Below are 21,390 nucleotides of genomic sequence, written 5' to 3'. Positions count from 1 at the left end.
GAACACTAGTAACAACCACTGTAACACCCACCTCGACTGAAACGACCATGTCCTCCACAGTGGAGGGTGACGAGCTGCAGAAGGTGATCGCAAACATGCCCACACGCATGGCCCTTCCTCCGCGCCACCGGGATTTGTCTCTCAGCGACAGCGAGATCAGTCTGTTGGAACTAGGGCCGAGCTTGACCAAGTCGGCGCTTCTTTCCAGGAACGTGATGAAGGCACATATACCGGCGGGAGATCAGATTGGACGGACTGTGGTGGAAAATCGAACTTATGAGAGAACTTGGGTCGGGGATCAGACTTTTGAACAGACACGGCAAAGGTATACCGTGAACTGGGGAGGCGAGGATATCCACGCGGGAACTGGTACAGAAACGGTGCCAATTATCCAGACTGATGCTCCTGTAATCGGTGGAACCGACGGCACGGGCATGAGAGTCGGGGATACATCTGGCGCTGGGAGCGAGACCGGGACTGAAACCATATCCACTGCAATGCCCGGAAGACGGTATCCTTGCCGGTAGGAAAAGAGGATGACGATGCTGGAGGATCATGTCGGGGTCTGATGAGTAATGATAGATAGCATGGCTACTATACCTCATGTCATTCGTGAGACCGGCTGTTTGATGGAGATAGCTAGATTAATAGATAGATAGATAGACAGGATATTAAGTATTAATACGATGCGGCTTTTATATTTTGTCTCTAACACTGCCGATGCTGCCGATGCTGCCGATGCTGCTGTATACTGTATACTGTATACTGTATACTCTCTACCCTATACACTCGCTGTCAATATACTATATACCATCTGTATACCCTATACTTGAAACATACAGACCTGAAGCGTTGTATCCTAAAGCAAGATGAATACTTCCCTTCTAGGTGTAGATAGATGTATTCTGTTCGAAACGTGCGACTGCGACATCTGATAATATATCGTATCGTACCTTGATCGTGAATTGTGAAGAGACCTGTTCTGTGGGAAAGATGGAAGGTGGAACTTGCTGGTTAAACCGGGTGGGGGGATGGGTGGATGGATGGGTTAAGAGATGGATGAGTGGATGGATGAGTGGATGGATGAGTGGATGGGTGGATGGATGCATAAATCAAACAATCAAGCCCAGACACAAAGGGAAACTATAGGATGGTATTTCTTATATTGTATGGTATGGTATGGTATGGTATGGTATGTTATTTTATGGGGTGGGGTGGGATGGGATGGGATGGGATAGGATCGGATAGGATAGGATAGGATGGTGTAGGATGGTGTAGGATGGTGTAGGATGGTGTAGGATGGTGTAGGATCGGATAGGATAGGATAGGATAAAACAAAACGCATCATTGCGCAACAGGCCACCCGTCAACGTAGACTAGGGGATTGAAGCCCAGTCGCGCGTCCTGGAAGCAGTTGTTTTGTTAGTATAACTGGGCTGGGTGGGGCTGAGTTGGGTTGGATTGGAATAATTGGGGAGAGGAGAGGAGAGGGGATACGATATAATACATACATGAAACCCATATCCGATTGATTTGTTCACTAAATCATAAGACAGTATATCGTAGTTAGCATCGCTCGAGTCCAGATCCAACGATACAACTGCCACTCTGCCACTCTCTACTCCAGGAATCGGATGCAATGCAGAGTGCAGTGCGCAGAGTGTAGTCAGTAGTCGGGTGAGGTAGATAGTTCAGGCAAGGTTACTACACTAGTGAGGAGATGGGGAAAACTCACAATAATGATAATAAAGTACATCCCCCCCTCATCAGCCAACACGCCCTGTCCGCCCGGCGCATAGACATCGTCGTTGGACGCGTAGATGGTTTCTCCGCCGCCGTTGAGCAGATCTCTTCCTCGTTTGTCGTGGAAGGGGCCGCGCGGGGAGAGCGAGCGGCCGAGGCGGATGCTGTATCTATTATTTTTTTTTCTCTCTTAGCTGATTACTCATATCTGAGGGGGGTGAAGAGAGAATTGGGGGGGGGGGGTGAGAAACGAGATGATAGAAGTGTGTGTTTTGAACACAGGGGGGCAGAAATGATAAAACGATATGGAGTCAAGATAGTCAGAGCAAAAGCAAACGACAGTGAGAGTAAGAGAAAGAAAAAACATACTCCATCCCCTCCCTCGGCAACCTCTCCGGATCAAAATGGCAACACTTCCCCCAACTAAACCAGAGATACCACCACGGATCGCGAAACGAGACAAACGCCCCCTCAATCGGATGCATCCCGGTAGCATCGCCACACACGCCATCCGCCTTCTTGGCTGGCGGATGCACGGCGGTCGGCTCGAACGCGAGATGCCGCACCTCTTCAACCCGCGGATCAGCCCCCAAAAAGTCCCCCGTCAGCGGGATCTGCCAGATGCCCGTCCAGAAACTCCCGAAGGACATGTACGCCGTGCCGTCGGTCGTGTGGTCGATGACCACGCTGATGTCGATGGCGTTGGCGCGGTCGAAGGGGTAGGTTGTTATCCCTATGCCGGAGATGCCGAGCGGGAGGGCGCCGTGGTCGGTCCATGTGCTGGGGCCGGAGTTTAGGTCTGGGCCCGGGTGCGAGGAGGTCGCGACGCCGAGGGCGCTGTTCCGGCAGCCGCTGTTGCTGGTGGCGTAGAAGCAGTAGTAGACTCCGTTGAGGGAGATGGTGGTGGGCGCCCAGGGCGCTTTGGTGTCGCCTCGAGGCAGCTTGCTGTCGTGGGAGAGGACGGTGCCGGCGAGGGTCCACGGGCCGGAGAGCGACGGTGCGGTGTGGATGGGGATGCGGGGCCCGGAGCCGTATGCGTAGTAGGTGTTTGTGGTTGCGTCGTGGATGATGCTGGGGTCGTGGATGTGGAGGTCGGTGATGTGGGTTGGGGGTAGGGGGGTGGGTTGAGGAAGGGGATGTCTGGGATGTCTGGGGGAGTATCTGGGGGCTGGGATGGGGTATGGTAGTGCGTGTAGAGCAGGTAGGTGAGGAGGAGGAAGAGGGTCAGGAACGTGATGCTTCGGATGATGCGGCGGAGGAAGGGTCGGGGTTGGGGGAGCATGGGACCGGGCTCGTCACCGGGCTGGGTGATGGAGAAGGTGGGGAGGAGAGGCCATTGAGTGGTGGGCATTGTGATGAGGATGAGGGGTCATTTTAGTTCATGGCTTGGATGCTGAAGTGCTCGGCTGCAGAACTGCTCGGCTGCAAAGGTGTACTTTTATAGGCCAACTGGCGGGTTCAGTGGCGACGTCGAGTTGGTATAAGTATAAGTATGGATGGGCACAAGATCTGTACAGTCACACTGCAGAGATCTGACAAGGTGGCTTTAGCTGAGCTAGCCTAGCCTAGCTTCATCAAACGTCAGCGGTTGGCGACGATCCGATCCCAGCCAGGGCAGTCAGTTGTCATGGATATTGCCGAGTCCAGCGGGTGTCTGCGTAGGCATTAGTCTGGTTCCTGGCTGGGGAGGGAGAGGAAGTTATACTTGTAACTACCCGAGGGCAGTCCACGGGCATGTGAATCGGTAGTACAGAGGAGGTAGTGTTATGTAGTGTTATGTAGTGTTGTGTAGTGTTGTGTAGTGTTGTGTAGTGTGTAGTGGCAAGTTGAAGAAAGAGAGAGACCGAGAGACGGACAGACGGAATTCCCGCGAGGGATCGGCGCCATGTGATCCCCCCAGCCAATCACCAGGTGCCCCCGGCAGTCAAGCAATCTACTTCAATCAACGCACCGCTTAAAATAGACGGCGATGTTGCAAATAGCAGAGTATCGACAGAGGAGTACGACTACTCTTGTTCATAGCATGAGACCGCCTGAACTCTTATCCAGAGGACGGACTTACTTTAACACCTACCCTAACCAGGCCTATTCCATCCATGGATACAATATTTCCCGCGGAAAATAAAACTCATTCTCTGCCATTGTACTATTTGAATTTGATGATGGGGTTATATCTATTCCAGAGTATTTCATTTGTAGGTCTGGATGGATTTGCGCGAATAGCACAAGGGATATATATTTACGGGCGGGACATGGTGGTAGTTATTATCAGAATCAAGTGGAAGCGAAGATAGCCGTTCGAAAAAGACTTCAATCCAAAGAGAAAGGACAACACGGTCTGATTAACGGAGCCAAGGAAGCCAGAAACTGGTAACAGTCCACTGTCTACTCTAAAGACCAGACCCGTGCGCCATCTCAGCCATGACATCATATCAGATAGCAGGAAAGTATGCAATTAATCACCATCCGATCCCCGACAGCAGCCAGCCAGTCGACCCCCAGCTCGCCCGATCCCGATTATACGAATCTATCCGTGTCGTCCGATCGAGCGCGAGCCCGAGCTTGATCCTGATCCTACCCACTGCCCGAGAAAAAAAAAAAAGAAAAGAAAAGACAACCAACGCCCAGCGCTCCAAGATCAAATAACCTGCCGCCCTACCGAACCTCGATCTTGTCCACCTCGTCCTTGGCCTCCGTCCACGTCTCCAGATTTTTGCGCGCCCAGTCCAGGTGGCACCGCGCGTACGCGACCTGAGGGAGCGGGAGCCAGTTAGCAAGAACATCAAGGGCGGATGTAGAGGGCGATACAGAAGGATGGCTAAAAAGGGATAAAGAGGAGAACACACCATATACCGCCGCAAATCCAGCTCCTTGTCCTTCTGGAAGCGCTTGAGATCCTGCAGCACACCCGAACTGGCATCTTTGACGTCCTTCTCCGACACCCCGAGGGCTTGTTCCAGCTGCGCACGTCAGCATTCTTCTCTGCTCGGAAGCTAAAAAGGCGAACGTACCTGCTGCAAACTCTCCTTCGTCTTGCCGATCTGGTCGCGCCGGGTCCGCTCCGGATCCACGTCCACAAAGCCGTGCACCGCGTGGCTGATCCGCCCGAAGATCTTGTTCGCCACGAACGTGCCGCTCGACGTCTTGCGGTGCGCCGGCGACGCAGGCCCGAAGTCCGCCCGTCGGTGCGCCGGGTTGGGAGGGGCGTGGGGACCGATGGACTCGCCGTGCGTGGGAGGGAAGTCCGAGTCCACCGAGGCCGTGTCCTCGGAGCCAGCGGCACGGGCCTCGTTCTCAGACCCCCCGGGGGCCACTGCCGAGGAGGCCGACAGAGACCGCTGCGTGCGTGTGGGCGCCCCGGACGGTGTCGTGCGGTTGAGATACTGCTCGATGCGCTTCGCCTCCATCTCACTGCGCTCCAGCGAATCCAGCAGCGTCTTCTTCTTCGCCAGCTCGTCCCGCGTCATCTCCTCCTGCACCCGCTTGAGCACCCGATACCGCAGCACGCTGCGCACGACGCTGGCGAACTGGGCGCTTTCCCGCATCGGCTCGGCGAAACTGGCGCTCAGCGCGGATGACAGCTCTTCTGTCTCGATGTAGGAGGTATCGGCAGCCTGACCGACACGTTCGATGGCCGCCGCCACGGTCGGCGACTGTTCCGACAGAGAGAACCCATTGTACCGGGCCCCGAGCTCCATCAGGTCGGCAGACAGGGATGATAGATGGGCCAAGGTGCGCCGGTTGACCTTTTCGATGTTGCCCTGCAGAAGTAGCTCGAGCTCGCGCGTCGACGCCTCGAAGTTGATGAAGTACGGATCCAGTTCCTTCTCGCTCAGCTTCCGCGACTCCGGGGGAAAGCGACCGACCACATCGGTGCTGGGCGCCTCCACCGACGCACTGGGGCCCGTACCGCCCGTGGACTTGAGCTTCGCGGAGGTCGCTGGCACCGGGAGCCAGGCATGTGCAGGGGTGGGGTTGGCGGGGTCCAGCGGGGGAGCTTTCAGGTTGTTCTTCGGTACGGACGATGCGGGATACGAATGCAGGACCTCACTCTAAAGATTGTCAGCGTACGCTCATGAATGGGGCAGTCGCACCGACCCAGCTGACGTTGGGGTCCAGGAATCTCCACCAGACCCCATCCTCGCGGACCTCCTTCATCCGACGGCACCGATTCAGAAACACCGCCAACATGCGCTTGCGGAGATCGATAATCGCGGTGTCCTCCTTCGCCTTGGTGGGCTTGGCGGCATAGTCGGCCATGGTATGCTTCTCGGGGATGGGCGGGACGACGAGGGTGGGATGGAGATTCACGAGGGTCTGCCGCAGCGACGCGAACTCGGAATACCGCCGGCGGACTTCCAGATCCTGCACTCATTAGCCTGGGAGTCTCGAGAGCAGGGCCGACCTACCCCGGTGCGTATCGTGTAGACAATGTAGCTGCCGCCGCCCTCGTGGTTCTTGCCGGCGTCGGTGATGAGGATGGGCATCTCGGGGTTCTCGTAGAGGATCTGCTCGATGCGGCTGTCGTAGGCGGCCTTGCGGGGGTAGCCATGGCCGGGGGGTTGGGGGTCGTACGCGGCGGGGTCGTCCTCATCGCTGAGGTCCTGCTGTTGGGAGAGGAAGTCGGGGGGTTGTCGGTGGAGGAGCGGCTGGAGGGAGAGGGAGGGGTGTATTCGCGGTCGTAGAGGGCTGGGGACATTAGAGCAGATCCAGGCAGACGCCGGGCGATCGGCAGGAGAGGGATGGGCGATGGGGGCTTACTGGGCGAGAGGTTGGCCGAATGGAGGGACTCGGAGAGATGCGCCTCGTTATCGAATGCGCCGTACGGGTTGTTATCCTCGTCGTTCCACATGCTGGCGGGTGGTGCGGGCTGGGCGGCAGCCTGATCAGGGAGTGCGGGAGGACAGGAAGAGCATGAATTGGACGCGATGAGGGGGGGGGGGGGGGAGGAGAGGGAGGAAATGGTTGGTAGACAGACAGACAGACAGGCAGCAGCAGCAGAGAGAGGAATTCGAGTAGCAGCGTGAGGGAGAGTGAAGGAAGCAGCGGAAAGGCACCGCCTGCACTCGGCGGGGATCAACGTCACTGACTCCGGCGCGGCACAACAACCACTGACGACAGCGTATAAATAGCTCAACGGCTTCATTTGACTAAGTCTCCTACATAACTACACCATCACCATTCAGGCTCCGCTCTTTCTTCCACCTCCATCTCATTCTCCGCGCCTCCCGCCTGCTGTAATGCCGCCGTCAGTGCATCCGGGTTCACCCCAACATCCCCCGCCGTGCTATTCCAATCCTTCTGGGAACCCTTCTCCGGACTCGCGCCTTGTCCCCATTCATCCTGGGAAGGCGGCTTCGTAACCGGCAGCGCACCACTCATCCGATGTGATGTACCTCCCTGCGGTGCTCCCCATCCATCATCCTGGATACCACCCTGCTTGTCTCCCCAGGCCGGCTTTCGCGATCCCCATCCCCTCTGCCCTGCTCCATCTCTACTCCCCTGCGGAGATCCCACCTGCACCCCCCACTCATGATCAGAAGGCGGTTTATTCGGCGATGCAGGCTTGTTCGGACTCCCTCCCCAGCCATTTGGCGATGCAGCCTTCGCAGGACTCCTCCCTCCTCCCCCTCCCCAATTATCCGGCGACGCAGGCTTACTCCCCCTCCCCGGCACCGCACCAGGCGGAGACGGCGCCGGTGGTACTACTCCCCACTCATTCTGCGGCGAGGCCTGCTTGCTCCTATCTTTCTGGATCGGTGGACTCGGCACTGGCACTGGCGCTGCCGCCCACTCATTCGGCGAAGGGGGCTTACTTCTCCGCGGACTCGCGGCCGGTGCTGGTACCGCCGGGGCCCATTTATTCGGCGAAGAGGGCTTGCTTTTCGCTGGACTTGGTGCCGTGACGCCCCATTCCCCATTTCCATTTCCATTTCCATTTCTATTGCCATTCCCATTCCCGTGTCCTCTCCCGTTTCTGTACCCTCCTCCTCCCCCTCCCCCTCCCCCACACCCATTATGTCCATATCCACCCCTCCCCTTGTCATCATCATCCCTTGGCTCCCGACACTCCACCCAGTGTCTTCTTCCGCTGAGATGCGGCAGGGGTGTGAGTTCCGTTCGGTAGACGACTGTCTCGCGTGCTCGGGTGCGTGGGCGCTCGAGACGGTTGTTCCGGTGGTTGGTGCGCATGCGGTCTCGCCACCAGAGGGTGATTGTGTAGCCGAGGATCGTCATGAAGATGGTGATGCAGACGAGGATTATGGCGATTGTGGCGTTGGGAGGCATTCTGGCTTTGATTGACTGGAACTGGGGGAGGTTGTTTTGGATAGGTTGGCAGGATTGGGAGCTGTGGAGGTGGAGGTAGATGGGGTGAGGTGAGGTGAAGTGTTAGTGCAGATGAAGCTGAAGCTGAAACCAAAGCTGTAGATGACGAAGTAGACGGCCGGCTTGCCTGAGATGCTGAGAATGGACAGACACAACAGATAGACCGTGAGTTGCGGAGACGCGTCTACATCAATATGCAAGCTGAAGCAAGAAGGCAAGCAAGTAGGTCGTGGGATACTTAGACAACAGCCAGAACGTAAACAATAGCCACACTACACCACAACAAACACAGTGAATACCACGTACAATCCAGTATGAGATGCGTTTGTCTGCTTTGCTTTGCTTTACTCTGCTTTGCTTGCTTTGCTTTACTCTGCTTTGCTTTAATTTGCTCTACCGTCTTGCCTTGACTGTCTGTCTATCTTCGTTCCCAACACTAATGTCTAAACCCCATCCGTACAAAAACAATGACAAGTGAAATTTCCTCTATGTAACTTTTCTCTATCACCATCCCCATCATCACCACAGCCAAACCATACCATACCATACCAAATCTACATACAACCCAACAAAGATACCTAGGTAGGTACCACACCAAACAGTATATAATATAGCAGCTCCCTTAACCCCTCACCCCAAAATTCTACTTACATACCTTACCTATCCTCTCAATCCAATCCCTATGCACCAACCCCCTCTCAGCCCGCAGCAACAACCCTCCCAACCTCTCTTTCAAAACACTCCTCTTCTCCTCCGCAAGCATCTCCTTGACGGCCCCATTCGCAAGTACCCCAGCGACGCCGAACAGCCTAACGCCTAGCACGAACGTCTGGGGCTTGGACACCCAGCCCAGCAATCCATCTCGGCCTTCCTCTTTGTCGAGAATTGCAGTCAGACAGGAAACGCCATCCAAGATCCAGTCGTACATCGTCTCGACTTGTGTGGGGTCGAAAGCGGAGACAGAGAATTGGGAGAGAGACGAGGACCAGAGGTCGATTTCGCGCACTTCGTCGATGAACAGGTTCTGTTTTTCTTCTTCGAACAGGATGGTGCTTTCTTTTCTTAGGTCGGAGAGACGGGTTTCGACGGGGAGGTGGGGCGGTTGGTTGGGGTTGGTGCTGGTGCTGGTGCTGGTTCCGGCGCTGCTGAGACGTGGCGCGTCGTCGATCAGGTAGGACGTTATGCGGGTGGAGAGGGGGCGGGAGGAGGCGAATGTGGTGGTCAGGAAGGTGGAGAGCAGGGTGCTGGCGTTGAGAGGGGAGAGGGTGACGGATTTGGCGGGCGAGATGGAGGAGTATGACAGGATCCAGGAGGCGGTGGACGCGGCGAGGTCGCGCAGTTCTTCGTCGTCGTCGTTCAGGATGTCGTAGAGGACGAGGTAGATTTCGAGGGTGGCGCGGGTGGTGAGCGGGGTTTTGGACGCGGGGCGCAGGATGCGTGCGAAGGTGCTGATGCTGGTTATGGCCGCGAGGCGGGTGGTATATTCCTGAAGGGGTATTAGTGATGTTTGCAAGGGGGGATGGGATGGTGGAGAGGGGGGGCATACTGTTTCCTCTTGCATGGCGGACTGCAGCCGGGTGGCCCATTCCAGGATGGCGATGTCGGAGGTCTGCTGGCCGGAGAGCGTCTTCAGCGCCAGGAGGGCTCCCTGAAGGATGAGTTCGGCGTCGGAGCGATCTCGGTTCCAGATGTGCTCGGTGGAGGATTGCTGGAGGTGCGTTTCGAGCGTCTCCCAGGATAGGTCGATCTGGGGGATACGTTCGTTACGGAAGTCAAGGACGGACGAGAGGGCGGATGCCAGACAGGAGATCGCGGATCCCTTGACTTCCTCGGGGTAGACGCCCAGGATGACGTCGTAGTAGATCTTGACCAGGGAGGTTCGATACTGTTCCCTCTCGCCGAAGAGCTCCTGAATGCGCTCCAAGACCCATTGACCAGCATTGGGGTCGAAGCGCGAGACAACGCCGAGGAGCGGCTCGACCTCGTCCAGCTTGTCGGTCACGAACATGTGCAGCACGGTGATCCACGAGATGGCCCGGCGGAGCAGCGAAGAGGCACGGGTGGTGCTCAGCGTCTTCCAGGACGGGTGGGACGAGTCGAATACAAACTCCCGGATGTCGTGGAATGAGTACGTCTCGGAGAGATAGACCAGGGTCGGGATCATTCGGTCTGGGAGGTTAGTTGATAGTCTTGTATTGAGAACGCTCGGCTTACCCTCGGCTCCGGACTCGATGCTCTTCTCCACAACGTCGCTCAGGATCTCCAGCAGAAGGGTCGCGACGAACGGGGACTCCGTGAACGGGAAAGAAGAAGCGAAGATGTCTTTCATGGTGGAAGACACCTCATCGATGTGATCTGCAGTCGTTAGACAGGCCATAGTATAAGACACGTGAACATACCGTTCCAGAAAGAGAGAGAGCTTGATGCGAATCTCCGGAGGGAATACTTGATGCAGAGAGCCTCGCCGTGGAGATAGTCCTGCGTCTTAGTGTCCCTCTGGACATCCAACAACGCCTTGATGCTGCTCAGGACATCCGCACGATCCAGCAAAGACGCATACACGCGGGCGGCATGCTCCCTGATACCCCAGACCGGGCTCTTGAATTGCTCCCGGACGAGTCCGCGGAGGACCTCGTCGTCGACTCCAGTCACATTCGGGACCTTCTCGGCAATCAGCTCCAGTGCCGGGAACACACGTTCCGTGACCATCGCCGTGTCGCTTTCATTGCTATCGCTCTTAACGGACGGGCTGAGGAGGGTGGGCAGGAGTTCGAACAGGCCCGGATATTTTTGGAAGGACACTCTCGCGCCGGGTTCCGAGCCAGAGATGCCACCGAATCCGAGACCGGTACCGGTGCGGCACATGCGAGTCAACAGAGCGCGGAACAGCATCAGGCCGGAGTTGCGAAGGGCCCATCTGAGACGGTTAGACAAATAAGATACATGAGGACCACTGCGGAAAAAGGAGGACTCCCCGCCTGGGGCTATAATCGGTGGCCATACTCGACAAGATACAACAAGGGAGAACTTACATGGGCGATCCCAGCCGCTCCGCCGAAAGCCTCAAAGCCGGCATGATGAACGGTTCCGTGTGGGGTCCAAGTTTCGTGTTGGTGAAGATGTCCTTGAGACAGTTCATCGCATGGACCTGGGGGAGAGGCATGTCCTGTCGCGACTGGTCGTGCTCTGCGGGCAGGTGGGAGATCTCATGCAGATCCTGGATCACACTTTGGAACAGCGGCCCGCCTGGCTTGGAAGACAGGATACCCGCAACAAGTGCAGGCAGACCAGCTGAGCGGCGTGTGAGTTTCGAAGCCGACTCGAAAATGATCTTCTTGGCTTCCTGTGAAGGAATGAGTATTTGATATCTTCCATCTCGGGTGTTCTTACCTGGTACCAGCGACTGGGGAGGGCGGAGATTTCCGGACTGCTGGACTGGCCGCATCGCAGACAGCAGGTAGCGAAAGTTTGCGACACGGTCGAGAATGCACCTCGGTGCCGGAGTTCAGCAAGCTGGATGAAGCTGAGCGTTCCAATGTTCGCGAAGTGCTCAACCGTCAGGCCGGACTCTTGCGGACCGTACGCTTTGTTGGAGATCGTGGCGTGCAGGAGAAGACTACTGACGTTAGCGATGAATTGGAAAGATGGGGAAACACGCACCTTGACTCGCGCAGCGCTCTCCACGAGTAAGAGAGGATATCTTTGGGACCGACACCAAGCTCCTCGATAGGATCGTCCGTGTGTCCCTCCGGTGAGTCGATGCAGAGGACAGGCTTCACCTCGTTCCAGATCCGGTCGCACACTTGCACGATTCTTGAATGAATGGACTTCCAGCTGTCGTACGCGGGCTGTCCGTTCGAAACCAACGAGTAGAAGTTCGGGGTCGCAACGATGTATCTAACTTCGTCAGTCATCTCTACACAGCATCAACCATGACTAAGTACCTGAGAGCGGACACGTAGCCGTGCAGTGGCGCATCGCGCATGGAAGAATTAAACAAGCCGCCGGCAAGGGACAGCTTCTGCTCGAGCTTCTTCAGAAGAGTATCAACGACCATGGCCTTGTTTCCCCACCATCTGGAGGCTTCCATTTCACCGTCCACGGCTGCTGCGCCAAAGAGAATGTGATACAAACGGGCAACGGTGTCGGCGTAGTCAGCTCTGCTGGTGTTGCTTGCCAGCTGCTCCGCCTTGATCAGGCCTTCAATGAACTGCGGTGTCTCTGCAGTCTGGCCTGAGAGCGTAGAATTGTTGAAAAGGACGTCTCGTGGGAACAAGTTGAGAACATAGAGCGATGTAGCGCGCACTTCCTCGAACGGATCGAGCAGAAGATCTACCAGCAATCTCAGCAAGGTTGGCTCAAAGACTTCCACATTGGTGACCCATTTGGTCTTGATTCCGTCGGTTGCGCCATATCTGTAGTCAAGACCGGATTCCAAGAAAAGAATCAATGTCTTCAATGCGGAAACATGGCGAGGGTAGGATGCCGTGGGCCGGAGATCCGCCTTCAGCAAATCCAGATATTCTTCCAGACATGCCCGAGTCGCAGTGTCGTTACGGGCAAGCTTGGGTTTCTTGTTCGCCGGGGCCTTCTGCTCAGCGGGACGATCCTGGTCCTCCAAGAGCCCGCCCTTCAAGCGGACGATCAACTTGCGAATCATACTCAGGATCTCGCCTCGTGAGTATGAGTCCGACTCAGTGCACATGGATGGGAGACCGTTCAAGATCGCCTTCATGGTCGCAGAAGAGACCGGCTTGGTGGTCGAGGGCGCGGTGATGAGCAGCGACAGGGTTGCAATGCGGATGGTGAGGTCGCGGTGGAAGAGGAACTGGCCGATGACCTCGCTCTTCAATACGAGTGCACTGTCGTCGGAGCCGGCCTTGGGGATGTAGTCTAGTAGCGTTAGCATCCCGGTCTCAAAAAGCATGAACGCACTCACGATCCTCATGGATGAGACCGATCTTCTTCGCAATCTGCAACGACGTGAACAGCAGCATGAACTCGGCCAACGGCGCATCGCTCATGTCACCCGCGAGGAGGCTGTTCAACGGCAGCATGCCAATGAAGGCCTTGAATCCCTTCGGGTCGTTCCCAAACGAGGGTTGAAGAACATAGTTGGACATATACTCCAGGTTGTCCAGGTTCCTCAGCAAGACATGGCGAACGGGCGCTACCCACGCGGACAGCAGATACTGTGCCTCAGGCACGGCCTTCACCTTCTGGAAGAAAATGGACATGGTGTCACCCGCGGCGGCGGCAATCTCGGCCTTCGTTCCCCGCGTAAGCATACCCAGAACCATTACACTAGTCGCAGTCTGGTACGTATCTCTCTCCGAGACACTTCCTCTCCGAAGGTACTGCGCAATGTCAATCGACAGCGCGTTGCAGTCCTCATGGACCAGAGACGTCCAGTTCTCCGGGTGATCCAGTAGCCACTGGTTGGTCATCGCGATCAGCTCCAAGGGCAGGATGGCATTCTTGCGCAGGAGCATCTCCAACGAGGCGAAGGAAGCCTTCAGCCGGGCGCGGGGTTCACCGGTGATGACGCTGGGGATGGTGGCTTCGATGATCTTCGTGCAGAGCGCGGAGCGATCCAGCTCGCGACGGGTCTTGGCCAGGAGCAAGACCAGCGACTCCAGGACCTGCTTCATGGGCTTGGGCTTGACGTCCTTGTAGCGGGCCATGAAGACCTCGAATACGGACAGCCAGGTCTCGTCGGAGCGGGCAAGCTGGCGGGTGCCCTCGCACGACGAGACGAGGGCCGCATCGAGAAAGGCGCTGAGGGCATTGCATGCGGTGGTGGTGTGCGCATGAGAGAGCGAGGCCGTGGAATAGGTCTGCAGCAGAGACTGGAAGACCCGGCTCACTTTCCTAATTGGGAGTTAGATCGATTCAATTACCGTCAAAGGCGAAGATGAGACGTGACAAGTAAGAACAAATAAGAATATGAACTCAGGTACATACTCGGCATCGTCACATGCATGGGTGAACTTGACTAACGGGCCCTTGCCAATGCGGGCGAGAGTGTCTTCCGGCACGAGTTGTATATCCTGCGCAATGTGCTCCATGTCGACGAAAGACACGGCACCCCCTGGGGGGGCGGCTGGGGATTTTTGGGGCATGGTCTCACGCAGCTAGCATGTCCGGACAGCGACAACGTCCGACGAGGACCGAGAGAGTCGAGAAGAAGAATAACGGCGTGAATATCAATTCCCCGCGTTTCCAGCGACTTTTGCGGCGGTGGATTTTCGAGGCGGGTCTCCGAATCCGGTTAGCGCCGGGACCACCATTTTCCGGCACCAAAGCTTGCGGAGGTCACGTGGGCGGTGGGCGATGGGCGGGATGTCACGGGATGTCGTGTCACGGGGTTTGCCGGAGCGTCGAAGTTTTTGATCGGTTCGGTCATCGCTGAGGATTATTGCTGTTGCTCCGACCTCGCGCAATCAAGTCAAAAGCACGTCCTCGTCCTCCTCCTCCTCCTCCACGTCCTCTGCCGAGTGATCCTTCCCCTTCTGTCGGAACTTATATCCCCCCCCTGTCTCCTCGATCCCCCTTTCATCCACACACCCTCACAATGTCCATCTGGGATTCCATCAGCGGTCGCAAACAGACCACCGGCCCCGACGCCTTCGACCCGACCACCACGCAAGATGCCACCTCCTTCCTGTCCGAAGCCGCCTTCCCCGATCCCACTCAGCTGCACCCTCTCGCCGGCCTGAACCAAGATACGCTCGACTACATCACCCTCGAAGATTCCGCGCTCGACCAGACCCCCGGCTCCCGGTCCCTGCTGCCGTCCCGCGGCTGGTCCGACGACCTGTGCTACGGCGCCGGCACGACCTACCTGGCCGCCCTGACCCTGGGAGGTGTATGGGGTCTGTCTGAGGGTCTGGCCAAGACGCCGGCCACTGCGCCCCCCAAGATCCGTCTCAACGGCGTGCTGAACTCCATCACGAGGAGAGGTCCCTTCCTCGGCAACTCCGCCGGTGTCGTGGCCATGGTCTACAACGGGTTCAACTCCGGCATTGGATACGTCCGCGGGAAGCACGACGCGACCAACAGCATTGTCGCCGGTGGCCTGAGCGGTATGCTGTTCAAGAGTACCCGCGGGCTGAAGCCCATGGCCATCTCCGGCGGGATCGTCGCCGGTATTGCGGGTGGTTGGACTGTATGTTCCATCATCCCGTTGCTTGCTTTCCCCTCCTGCATCTTCATAGCATAACATCGCATCGCTAACCCCCTTCCCAGGTCCTGAACAAGGCCCTCTTGTAAACGCCCCCCCCGCCGCCGCCGGGTTGTATTTTAGCACTCGGGCCCCCGAGTCGACCCGATCCGTCCACGCACGCCACGCGTCCGAACCATACCAACCTTCTAGGGAGGGATGATTGTATTGTATGACCCGGTCTCGGACACGCGGAAGGATGGGTTTTCACTTCTCTTGGTCACGCTGTATTAGAACGGTTTTCTTCCCTTTTGTCTTCACAGATCTCTTCGCTCTGGCGTACAAAGCATCGTTGTCGCATTATCCATGGGTTGGGACCGGCATGGTAATGGGTTTTGTTTCTGATTCTATTATTTCTTTCCTTCCCCTCCCCCCCTCCCCCCCTCCCCCCCATCTTGTACATATAGCGGTCTCCTGCGGGTTGTGGGTTTTGCGGGCGAAAACTGTTGCATGGCAGGTTTCGATTTGAGCAAAGCAAAAACCAGCCTTAATGTCATTAGGAGTTCAATGAAAAGACTTGACTAATGGTTTGGTTTGGTTCTGTTGGATTGTGGTTTAGATGGTTTAAGACGGGTTACAATGACTGACTCGATTAATGCTCTGCTTTCATTGGCGTTGACTGGCTAATTACAACTTCCAGCCCTCCATGCCATGTCTGCTATCGAATGAAAGACTTACCGATGTCAGCTTTTCCCGGGCAGACGGCCTCAAACCTCTCTCCATCGGCAACGTCTCAACCGGCCACGGGCAGCTTCTCAATTATCCTTGGATACTCTGACAGACAGACAGACAGACAAACAAACAAACAAACAATATCAGCAACCCCCAGACCCACAAGCAACCGCCGTCTCACCTCTTCGCAACCAGTCCTCCACTCCACCACTCCGCCCTCAACTTCTCAACGCCCAGCAGACCCGATATCGACCTCTCAACCTCCTCCCACGCAACAACTCCTTCCCTCACCCCAGACCAACGACCCCAGACTTCCCCAGACTTCCCCAGACGATCGAATTGCTGTCTCCAGGCAAACGAATTCTCCACTTCCTTCCTGCAAACCCACAACTTTCGAATCTCGAATCCCCGAAAGCCAGAAGGAACAGTTTTAGCTCTCCACCCGCAACGTCTCCCCCCCCTCAGCTCAACCAGATTCAGTATGTATGATAGACGCCACCTACTCCTGCAGCCACCCCGGATGCAGCAGACGCACAACGTCAAGATGACCACGCGAAGTACAAATCCCCAACAACTCCTGCGAGCAGCGACGCGTACGCTCAAAGACGACGCCGTGGTCCAGCAGCAAACTCACAACACGGACATGTCCATTGCGCGCTGCCGCAAACAGCGGGGTATTGTGATTGCGATCGACTTGATTGCAGCGGATACCGTCCTGCTTGAGCAGAATCTCGACGACCAAATCATGGCCCGCCGCGGCGGCAACAAGCAGCGGGGTGCGGAGATCGTCGTCCAAGGTATCGGGATACACGCCCTTGTCGAGCAGCTGCTCCAGAATGGCGATGTTTCCCAGCCGCACCGTCGTCAACAGGAGGTTGGTTCCCAGCTGCGAGCGTCCGTACACGCTGATCATCGGCGATTCGAGCAGCTCGCGCACGATGTCGGGGTGGCCGTGCTGCACTGCTAGCTCGATGGCTGAGTGGCCGTATTTGTCCACGGCGCAGACGGCGACCTTTTTCTCTCCGAGTAGGCGGCGCACGATGTCGATGTGGCCTTCCTGGGCGGCGATCATCAGGGGCGTGGCGTGTTGCTGCTGATTGGGGAAGTTGGGGTCCACTTTGGGGTGGCGGAGCAGCATGTCGACTACAGAGAGGGTGCCCTGGCGGACAGCCATGCCGAGGGGCGACTCGGGGTGGTATGCGCTTCTGCATAGGATGTTCGGGTCGATGCCGCGGGCGTTCAGCAGGGCGTCCACCGCGTGCAGGTTGAATGCGTCGACGGCTGCGTGCAGCGGAGTGCGGCCTTCACTGTCGAGGAAGTTGACGTTGATGCCCCGGGCAGCGAGCAGGCTGTCTACCACCACCTTCGCGCGGTCACCGCAGCCCATGTGCAGGATCGACTTGCCTTCCCAGGTGTCGTTCACATTCCTGCAGTTCTGCAGGACGCGCAGGAACACGTCGTCGTATCGATACCGGATTGCGTACACCAGCAGGCTCATGCCATCTCTGTCGCGATAGTTGGTGAAGAGTGTACGTCGATCTTGGAGGAGGAGCTGCACGACGCCCGGGTTCTCGTAGCTCATCGCTTCCATGAGCGGAGTCTTGCCGCATGAGTCGGGGATGTTGGGGTTGATGCGCCGGTGGGTCAGGAGGACCCGGACGATGTCTGTATGGTTCCAGGCAATTGCAATATGCAGCGCTGTCCGGAGACCAGGGATGTCCTGGACGTTGACATCGACCTTACTGCAAAGCAACACTCTGCGTAGGACACGTATGAGGCCCTTCCGACACAGTGAGAGCAGAAAGGACTGGTCCTCTCCAAAATCCAGGATGACGTCGCGACGCCAGAGCAACAATTCCACGACATTGATATGACCGTTTACCGCGGCCACCATAATAGGAGGAACTCCGACCCCATCGAAGTTGATATCCAGGTCCCCGCGCTGCATCAAGACTCGGACGATCCGCGCATTGCCCGCCTCAGCAGCCATCCACAGGGGAGTGGGTCGGTTACGCGAATGGTCCAGCCAATTCACCACGACTTTCGTAGTATTGACGAGCACGCGCACGGCATCCTCATGGCCCTCCTGGACCGCCATCTGCAACGCCGTCAAGCCCTCCTCATCTGTATTGTTAACTTTCATCAGCGGCCAGGAAGCCAGCAGACTGACGACCTCCGTTCTACCACACCGAGCAGCCCACATCAGCGGAGTCCTGCCCTTGGGCCCCGGAACGGACGGATTCGCACCCCAGATGAGCATCCGCCGGGCAATCTCGTCATAACCTGCCGCGGCCGCCGCACCCAGTGGGCTACCAAACGGTCCATAGCCGGAGGTCATGGTCACAAACAACCCAAAGCTCTTGTCATCCAGCATAATGGTCCTGATGGCGTCCATACTACCCCGGTACGCAGCCAGCTGCACGCAATCGCCGAACGCGCCCTCATACTGTCTCACCTCCCCGGCGGCGGCGCTCACCAGCATCACCGCCATGAGCGCGTCGTCATGGAACGCAGCAGCATACAACGGCCGGCCGAGATAACCATGAACATCCTGCGCCGATACGCCGTGCTTGAGAAAGTATTGCACTACGCTGCGCAGGCCCATCCACGCCGCTACAATGCACACCGTCTGGTCATCCCATGCGTCCGTCCATTCCAGCGCGCGGTTGTTGTACACGAACGTCCACGATCGCCCTCTCTCGGCAATTATGGCAATGCTGATCGCTTGCAAGAAGTTATCTTCTGTGCAGAACGGGGCGTCGTGACGATCGGCGACGCTCTGCATGCGGGTCAGGATGTGACTGATGCTAGTGTGGTTCGCCTGGTCCTGGTATAGCCTCTCCAGGAGGGCACTTGATACCAGCTCGTTGCTATAGCGCGTGTCTGGGTTGGCGATGACGAAAAAGTTGGTGACGATTATGTTGTCGGTGTTCCCTGGATGTTGAGATCGTTAGTATGGTGGTGAGGCAGGATGAGGGGGAGGGGGGATGGAGGTGATACTTACGGCATACGAGTCTCATGTTCAAGATGTCTTCGAGATCCACATGTTGGAGCGTCTGGATAACGAGCTCGACGGGGAGCATACTGAAACTCATTTTGCTCGGAGGGGGGGGGTGTATGAGGAGTAGGATGAAGTGGTATTTATGAGATGAGGTATAGGGTGAATGGGATGGTGCTGTTGAATTGAATGTCGAAGACTAGATCTAATGTCGACAGATACAGATCGCCTCAAAGGATGGAGCGAGATGCTTCTACTTACGAATGTCCAGGTTAGATCCGAAGGCCCCAAGACACAGAACAGGACAAGACAAGACGCTTACCCTTCTGCTTAACCGAACTCTCTAAGACCAGATCACCTCAAAAGAACAGGTCAGGACAAGCGAGGACGCGTCTGCTCAGTGCGAGTCTCCAACGAGAAGGGCTGATCCGATGGCCTCAAGACAGAACACAGACGACGTTAAACGTCAAAAGAACCAAACGAAAAGCCGAAACAAGACGCTCTGCTGGACCTAATTCAAGTCTTCAAACCAGCAGACCAGATCCTTCGACCTCAAGACACAGACACAAACACAGCCCGACGACGTCCCACGTCCAAAGGACGCACGCGTCAAGTCGGCCCCGCTGCGCTGTATCTCACTCAACGTCTCGTCTCGTCTTCAGACTCGACCCTCCGACCTCAAGACACAAATCTCGTCAAACGAGAGAAACAAGACGATTTGACTTGATCTGATAACTAAAGACTCGATCTGATGCTCAAAAGCCACGAAAGTCACGAAAGCCAAAGATAGTCGACGGAGTGAGAGAAAGAAGTCAGAAAGAACAACAACAACAACAACTCCCCCCGCCAGAATTTCCAAGCCCACAATCATCCTGATCGGGAGCCCAGGCAGACAGGCAGAAAGGCAGGCCGGCCTCAAGTGAGTGAATGGGTTTGGCGGCAGGCAGGCAGGCAGGCCGGCCGGCCGTACTGGGGAGGAAGGATCATGTCGCCAAGCCGAGCCGTATCGTGAGCAGACAGACGGGAGTTGCAAAGCCGTATCATGGACATGATGATGGGAGGGCGTATCATGAATGGAAGCCGTATTGCGACAGTGGGAGCCGTATCACGATGACGGCGCGTATGGGGGCCAGCGGTGGGTTTTGGCGGGATGGGACGGTACTGCACGCGCAGTATGGGATTGAGGCCTCATTTTATCTTTCTGCTTTTTCTTTGGCGTGGGTGTTTCGACAGGGAAAAGTGCCTGGGTGGGTTTACTGATGTTCGTGTCTGTGATTTTATATGGGACGGCGGGAGGAGAGGAATCAGGAATCAGGGCTGCAGAAGGGAGTATATCTGCTCTGCCAACTAAACTCAAAAGGGGAATCCTTCACGACAGCATCATGAACTGCACAGACGGGCAGAACAAAGCCGTTTTTTGTGGGGGCAAACATCAGACATAATGCGGGTTCAGACAGACGTCCATAGTTCAGGTATGGAGTATGGAGGGGTGCTTTGAGCAGCCGCGATAAAGAAAGGGTTCAAGAAAGGAAGTGTCCCAGGTGATATTAAAACAAATGTCAAAGCTAATATGTACTAGAGGCAGACAACTTGAGTCTTTTAGCCTCACACCATATATTGTACAGCAACAGCAACCCTTTTCAAGCCCGCTATCCATCCCTCACCCCATAACCAACTCCCCAACCAATTCAAATTCACAAGAACGTCCCCGCGGCAGCCCCAAAAGCCAACATAGCCAACACGCCCACGGACTTCGCACTAACCCCGACACTGGCGGCACCACTGCTGCTGGTCGAGCTGCTGGAGCTCTTGGTACTCGTGCCGGAGCTGTCGCTGGAACTCTTGGTGCCGGTCTCGCTGCTGCCGGTGGCGCTGGCCACGACGGTGCCGGCGCCGGTCGTGGGGATGGTGGTGCCGGTGGCGGTGGCGTTGGCGTTCGCATTACACCAGTAGTTCCCGCCGCCGACGATCTTGTCCAGACACTCGCCCAGGACGTGCACCTTCTGGTCCTCGGACAGACAGTAGTAGTCGCAGCTGTCGTAGGAGACGACCTCGGCGGAGCCGCAGCATCCCTTCATGATGGCCGAGCTGTTGGTGTAGGCGATGGGCATGGCGCAGGCGGCGTCCTTGATGGGGATTTCGTACAGCTTTTGCGCGCAGGTGGAGGTGGCGGACGCGGCGGACGCGGCGGAGGTGACCGTCGTGGAGAGGGTGGTTGTGGTGGACATTTTGGTGGTTGGTTGGAGGTCTGTATAGGATAGTGTAGTGTAGGTAAGGTAGATTGGTTTGTTGGAAGTCAAGTCAAGTCAAGTAAGGCAGTAGAGTAGGTAAATCAAGTTTCTTGAACGAAAGTAAGAAAGTGAATGCAGTAGTCAAGTATGCAGAAGCAAAGCCAGAAGGAAGGAAGTCTGTAAGTAAAGCCCGGCCA

General features: G+C 56.5%; 8 protein-coding genes across 8 annotated transcripts; 4 read left to right on the top strand and 4 right to left on the bottom strand.

Annotated features, from left to right (window-relative positions):
- Positions 1 to 47: 47 nt before the first annotated feature.
- On the top strand, positions 48 to 527 carry BO70DRAFT_431244 (uncharacterized protein; the record flags this gene model as incomplete). Its single annotated transcript, XM_025548222.1, has 1 exon — positions 48 to 527. One exon carries the CDS (start codon positions 48 to 50, stop codon positions 525 to 527), a length of 480 nt encoding a protein of 159 aa, XP_025397012.1.
- An 817-nt stretch (positions 528 to 1,344) lies between these two features.
- Positions 1,345 to 3,094, bottom strand: BO70DRAFT_372982 (endo-1,5-alpha-L-arabinosidase; the record flags this gene model as incomplete). The annotated part of the gene is made up of 5 exons (XM_025544889.1): positions 1,345 to 1,404; positions 1,512 to 1,540; positions 1,732 to 1,913; positions 2,113 to 2,883; positions 2,976 to 3,094. The coding sequence occupies 5 exons, from the start codon at positions 3,092 to 3,094 to the stop codon at positions 1,345 to 1,347; spliced, it is 1,161 nt and encodes a 386-aa protein (XP_025397011.1).
- Positions 3,095 to 3,992: 898 nt separating this feature from the next.
- Positions 3,993 to 6,595, bottom strand: BO70DRAFT_388991 (PX and BAR domain-containing protein; the record flags this gene model as incomplete). The annotated part of the gene is made up of 6 exons (XM_025546041.1): positions 3,993 to 4,494; positions 4,590 to 4,703; positions 4,755 to 5,795; positions 5,842 to 6,108; positions 6,153 to 6,432; positions 6,534 to 6,595. 6 exons carry the CDS (start codon positions 6,593 to 6,595, stop codon positions 4,399 to 4,401), a joined length of 1,860 nt encoding a protein of 619 aa, XP_025397010.1. The 3' UTR covers positions 3,993 to 4,398.
- A 2,118-nt stretch (positions 6,596 to 8,713) lies between these two features.
- BO70DRAFT_341215 (THADA/TRM732 family protein) lies at positions 8,714 to 14,138 on the bottom strand (the record flags this gene model as incomplete). The annotated part of the gene is made up of 10 exons (XM_025541326.1): positions 8,714 to 9,556; positions 9,617 to 10,239; positions 10,285 to 10,425; positions 10,470 to 10,987; positions 11,103 to 11,413; positions 11,461 to 11,686; positions 11,731 to 11,967; positions 12,015 to 12,963; positions 13,010 to 13,941; positions 14,035 to 14,138. 10 exons carry the CDS (start codon positions 14,136 to 14,138, stop codon positions 8,714 to 8,716), a joined length of 4,884 nt encoding a protein of 1,627 aa, XP_025397009.1.
- Positions 14,139 to 14,498: 360 nt separating this feature from the next.
- Positions 14,499 to 15,675, top strand: BO70DRAFT_364339 (protein transporter TIM23). The gene is made up of 2 exons (XM_025543786.1): positions 14,499 to 15,238; positions 15,319 to 15,675. The coding sequence occupies exons 1-2, from the start codon at positions 14,645 to 14,647 to the stop codon at positions 15,340 to 15,342; spliced, it is 618 nt and encodes a 205-aa protein (XP_025397008.1). The 5' UTR covers positions 14,499 to 14,644; the 3' UTR covers positions 15,343 to 15,675.
- Positions 15,676 to 15,729: 54 nt separating this feature from the next.
- On the top strand, positions 15,730 to 16,430 carry BO70DRAFT_105188 (uncharacterized protein). Its single transcript, XM_025537826.1, has one exon. It carries the CDS (start codon positions 15,958 to 15,960, stop codon positions 16,396 to 16,398), a length of 441 nt encoding a protein of 146 aa, XP_025397007.1. The 5' UTR covers positions 15,730 to 15,957; the 3' UTR covers positions 16,399 to 16,430.
- A 2,555-nt stretch (positions 16,431 to 18,985) lies between these two features.
- Positions 18,986 to 19,792, top strand: BO70DRAFT_105182 (uncharacterized protein). Its single transcript, XM_025537825.1, has 2 exons — positions 18,986 to 19,233; positions 19,311 to 19,792. The coding sequence occupies exons 1-2, from the start codon at positions 19,171 to 19,173 to the stop codon at positions 19,692 to 19,694; spliced, it is 447 nt and encodes a 148-aa protein (XP_025397006.1). The 5' UTR covers positions 18,986 to 19,170; the 3' UTR covers positions 19,695 to 19,792.
- Positions 19,793 to 20,496: 704 nt separating this feature from the next.
- On the bottom strand, positions 20,497 to 21,358 carry BO70DRAFT_364338 (uncharacterized protein). The gene has a single exon (XM_025543785.1). It carries the CDS (start codon positions 21,188 to 21,190, stop codon positions 20,657 to 20,659), a length of 534 nt encoding a protein of 177 aa, XP_025397005.1. The 5' UTR covers positions 21,191 to 21,358; the 3' UTR covers positions 20,497 to 20,656.
- Between the last annotated feature and the right edge of the window lie 32 nt (positions 21,359 to 21,390).

Source organism: Aspergillus heteromorphus, assembly GCF_003184545.1.
Source record: "Aspergillus heteromorphus CBS 117.55 chromosome Unknown BO70scaffold_23, whole genome shotgun sequence".
NCBI lineage: Eukaryota > Fungi > Ascomycota > Eurotiomycetes > Eurotiales > Aspergillaceae > Aspergillus > Aspergillus heteromorphus.
Note: the sequence above shows the minus strand (reverse complement) of the source record. Positions and strands in the feature narration are given on the sequence as shown.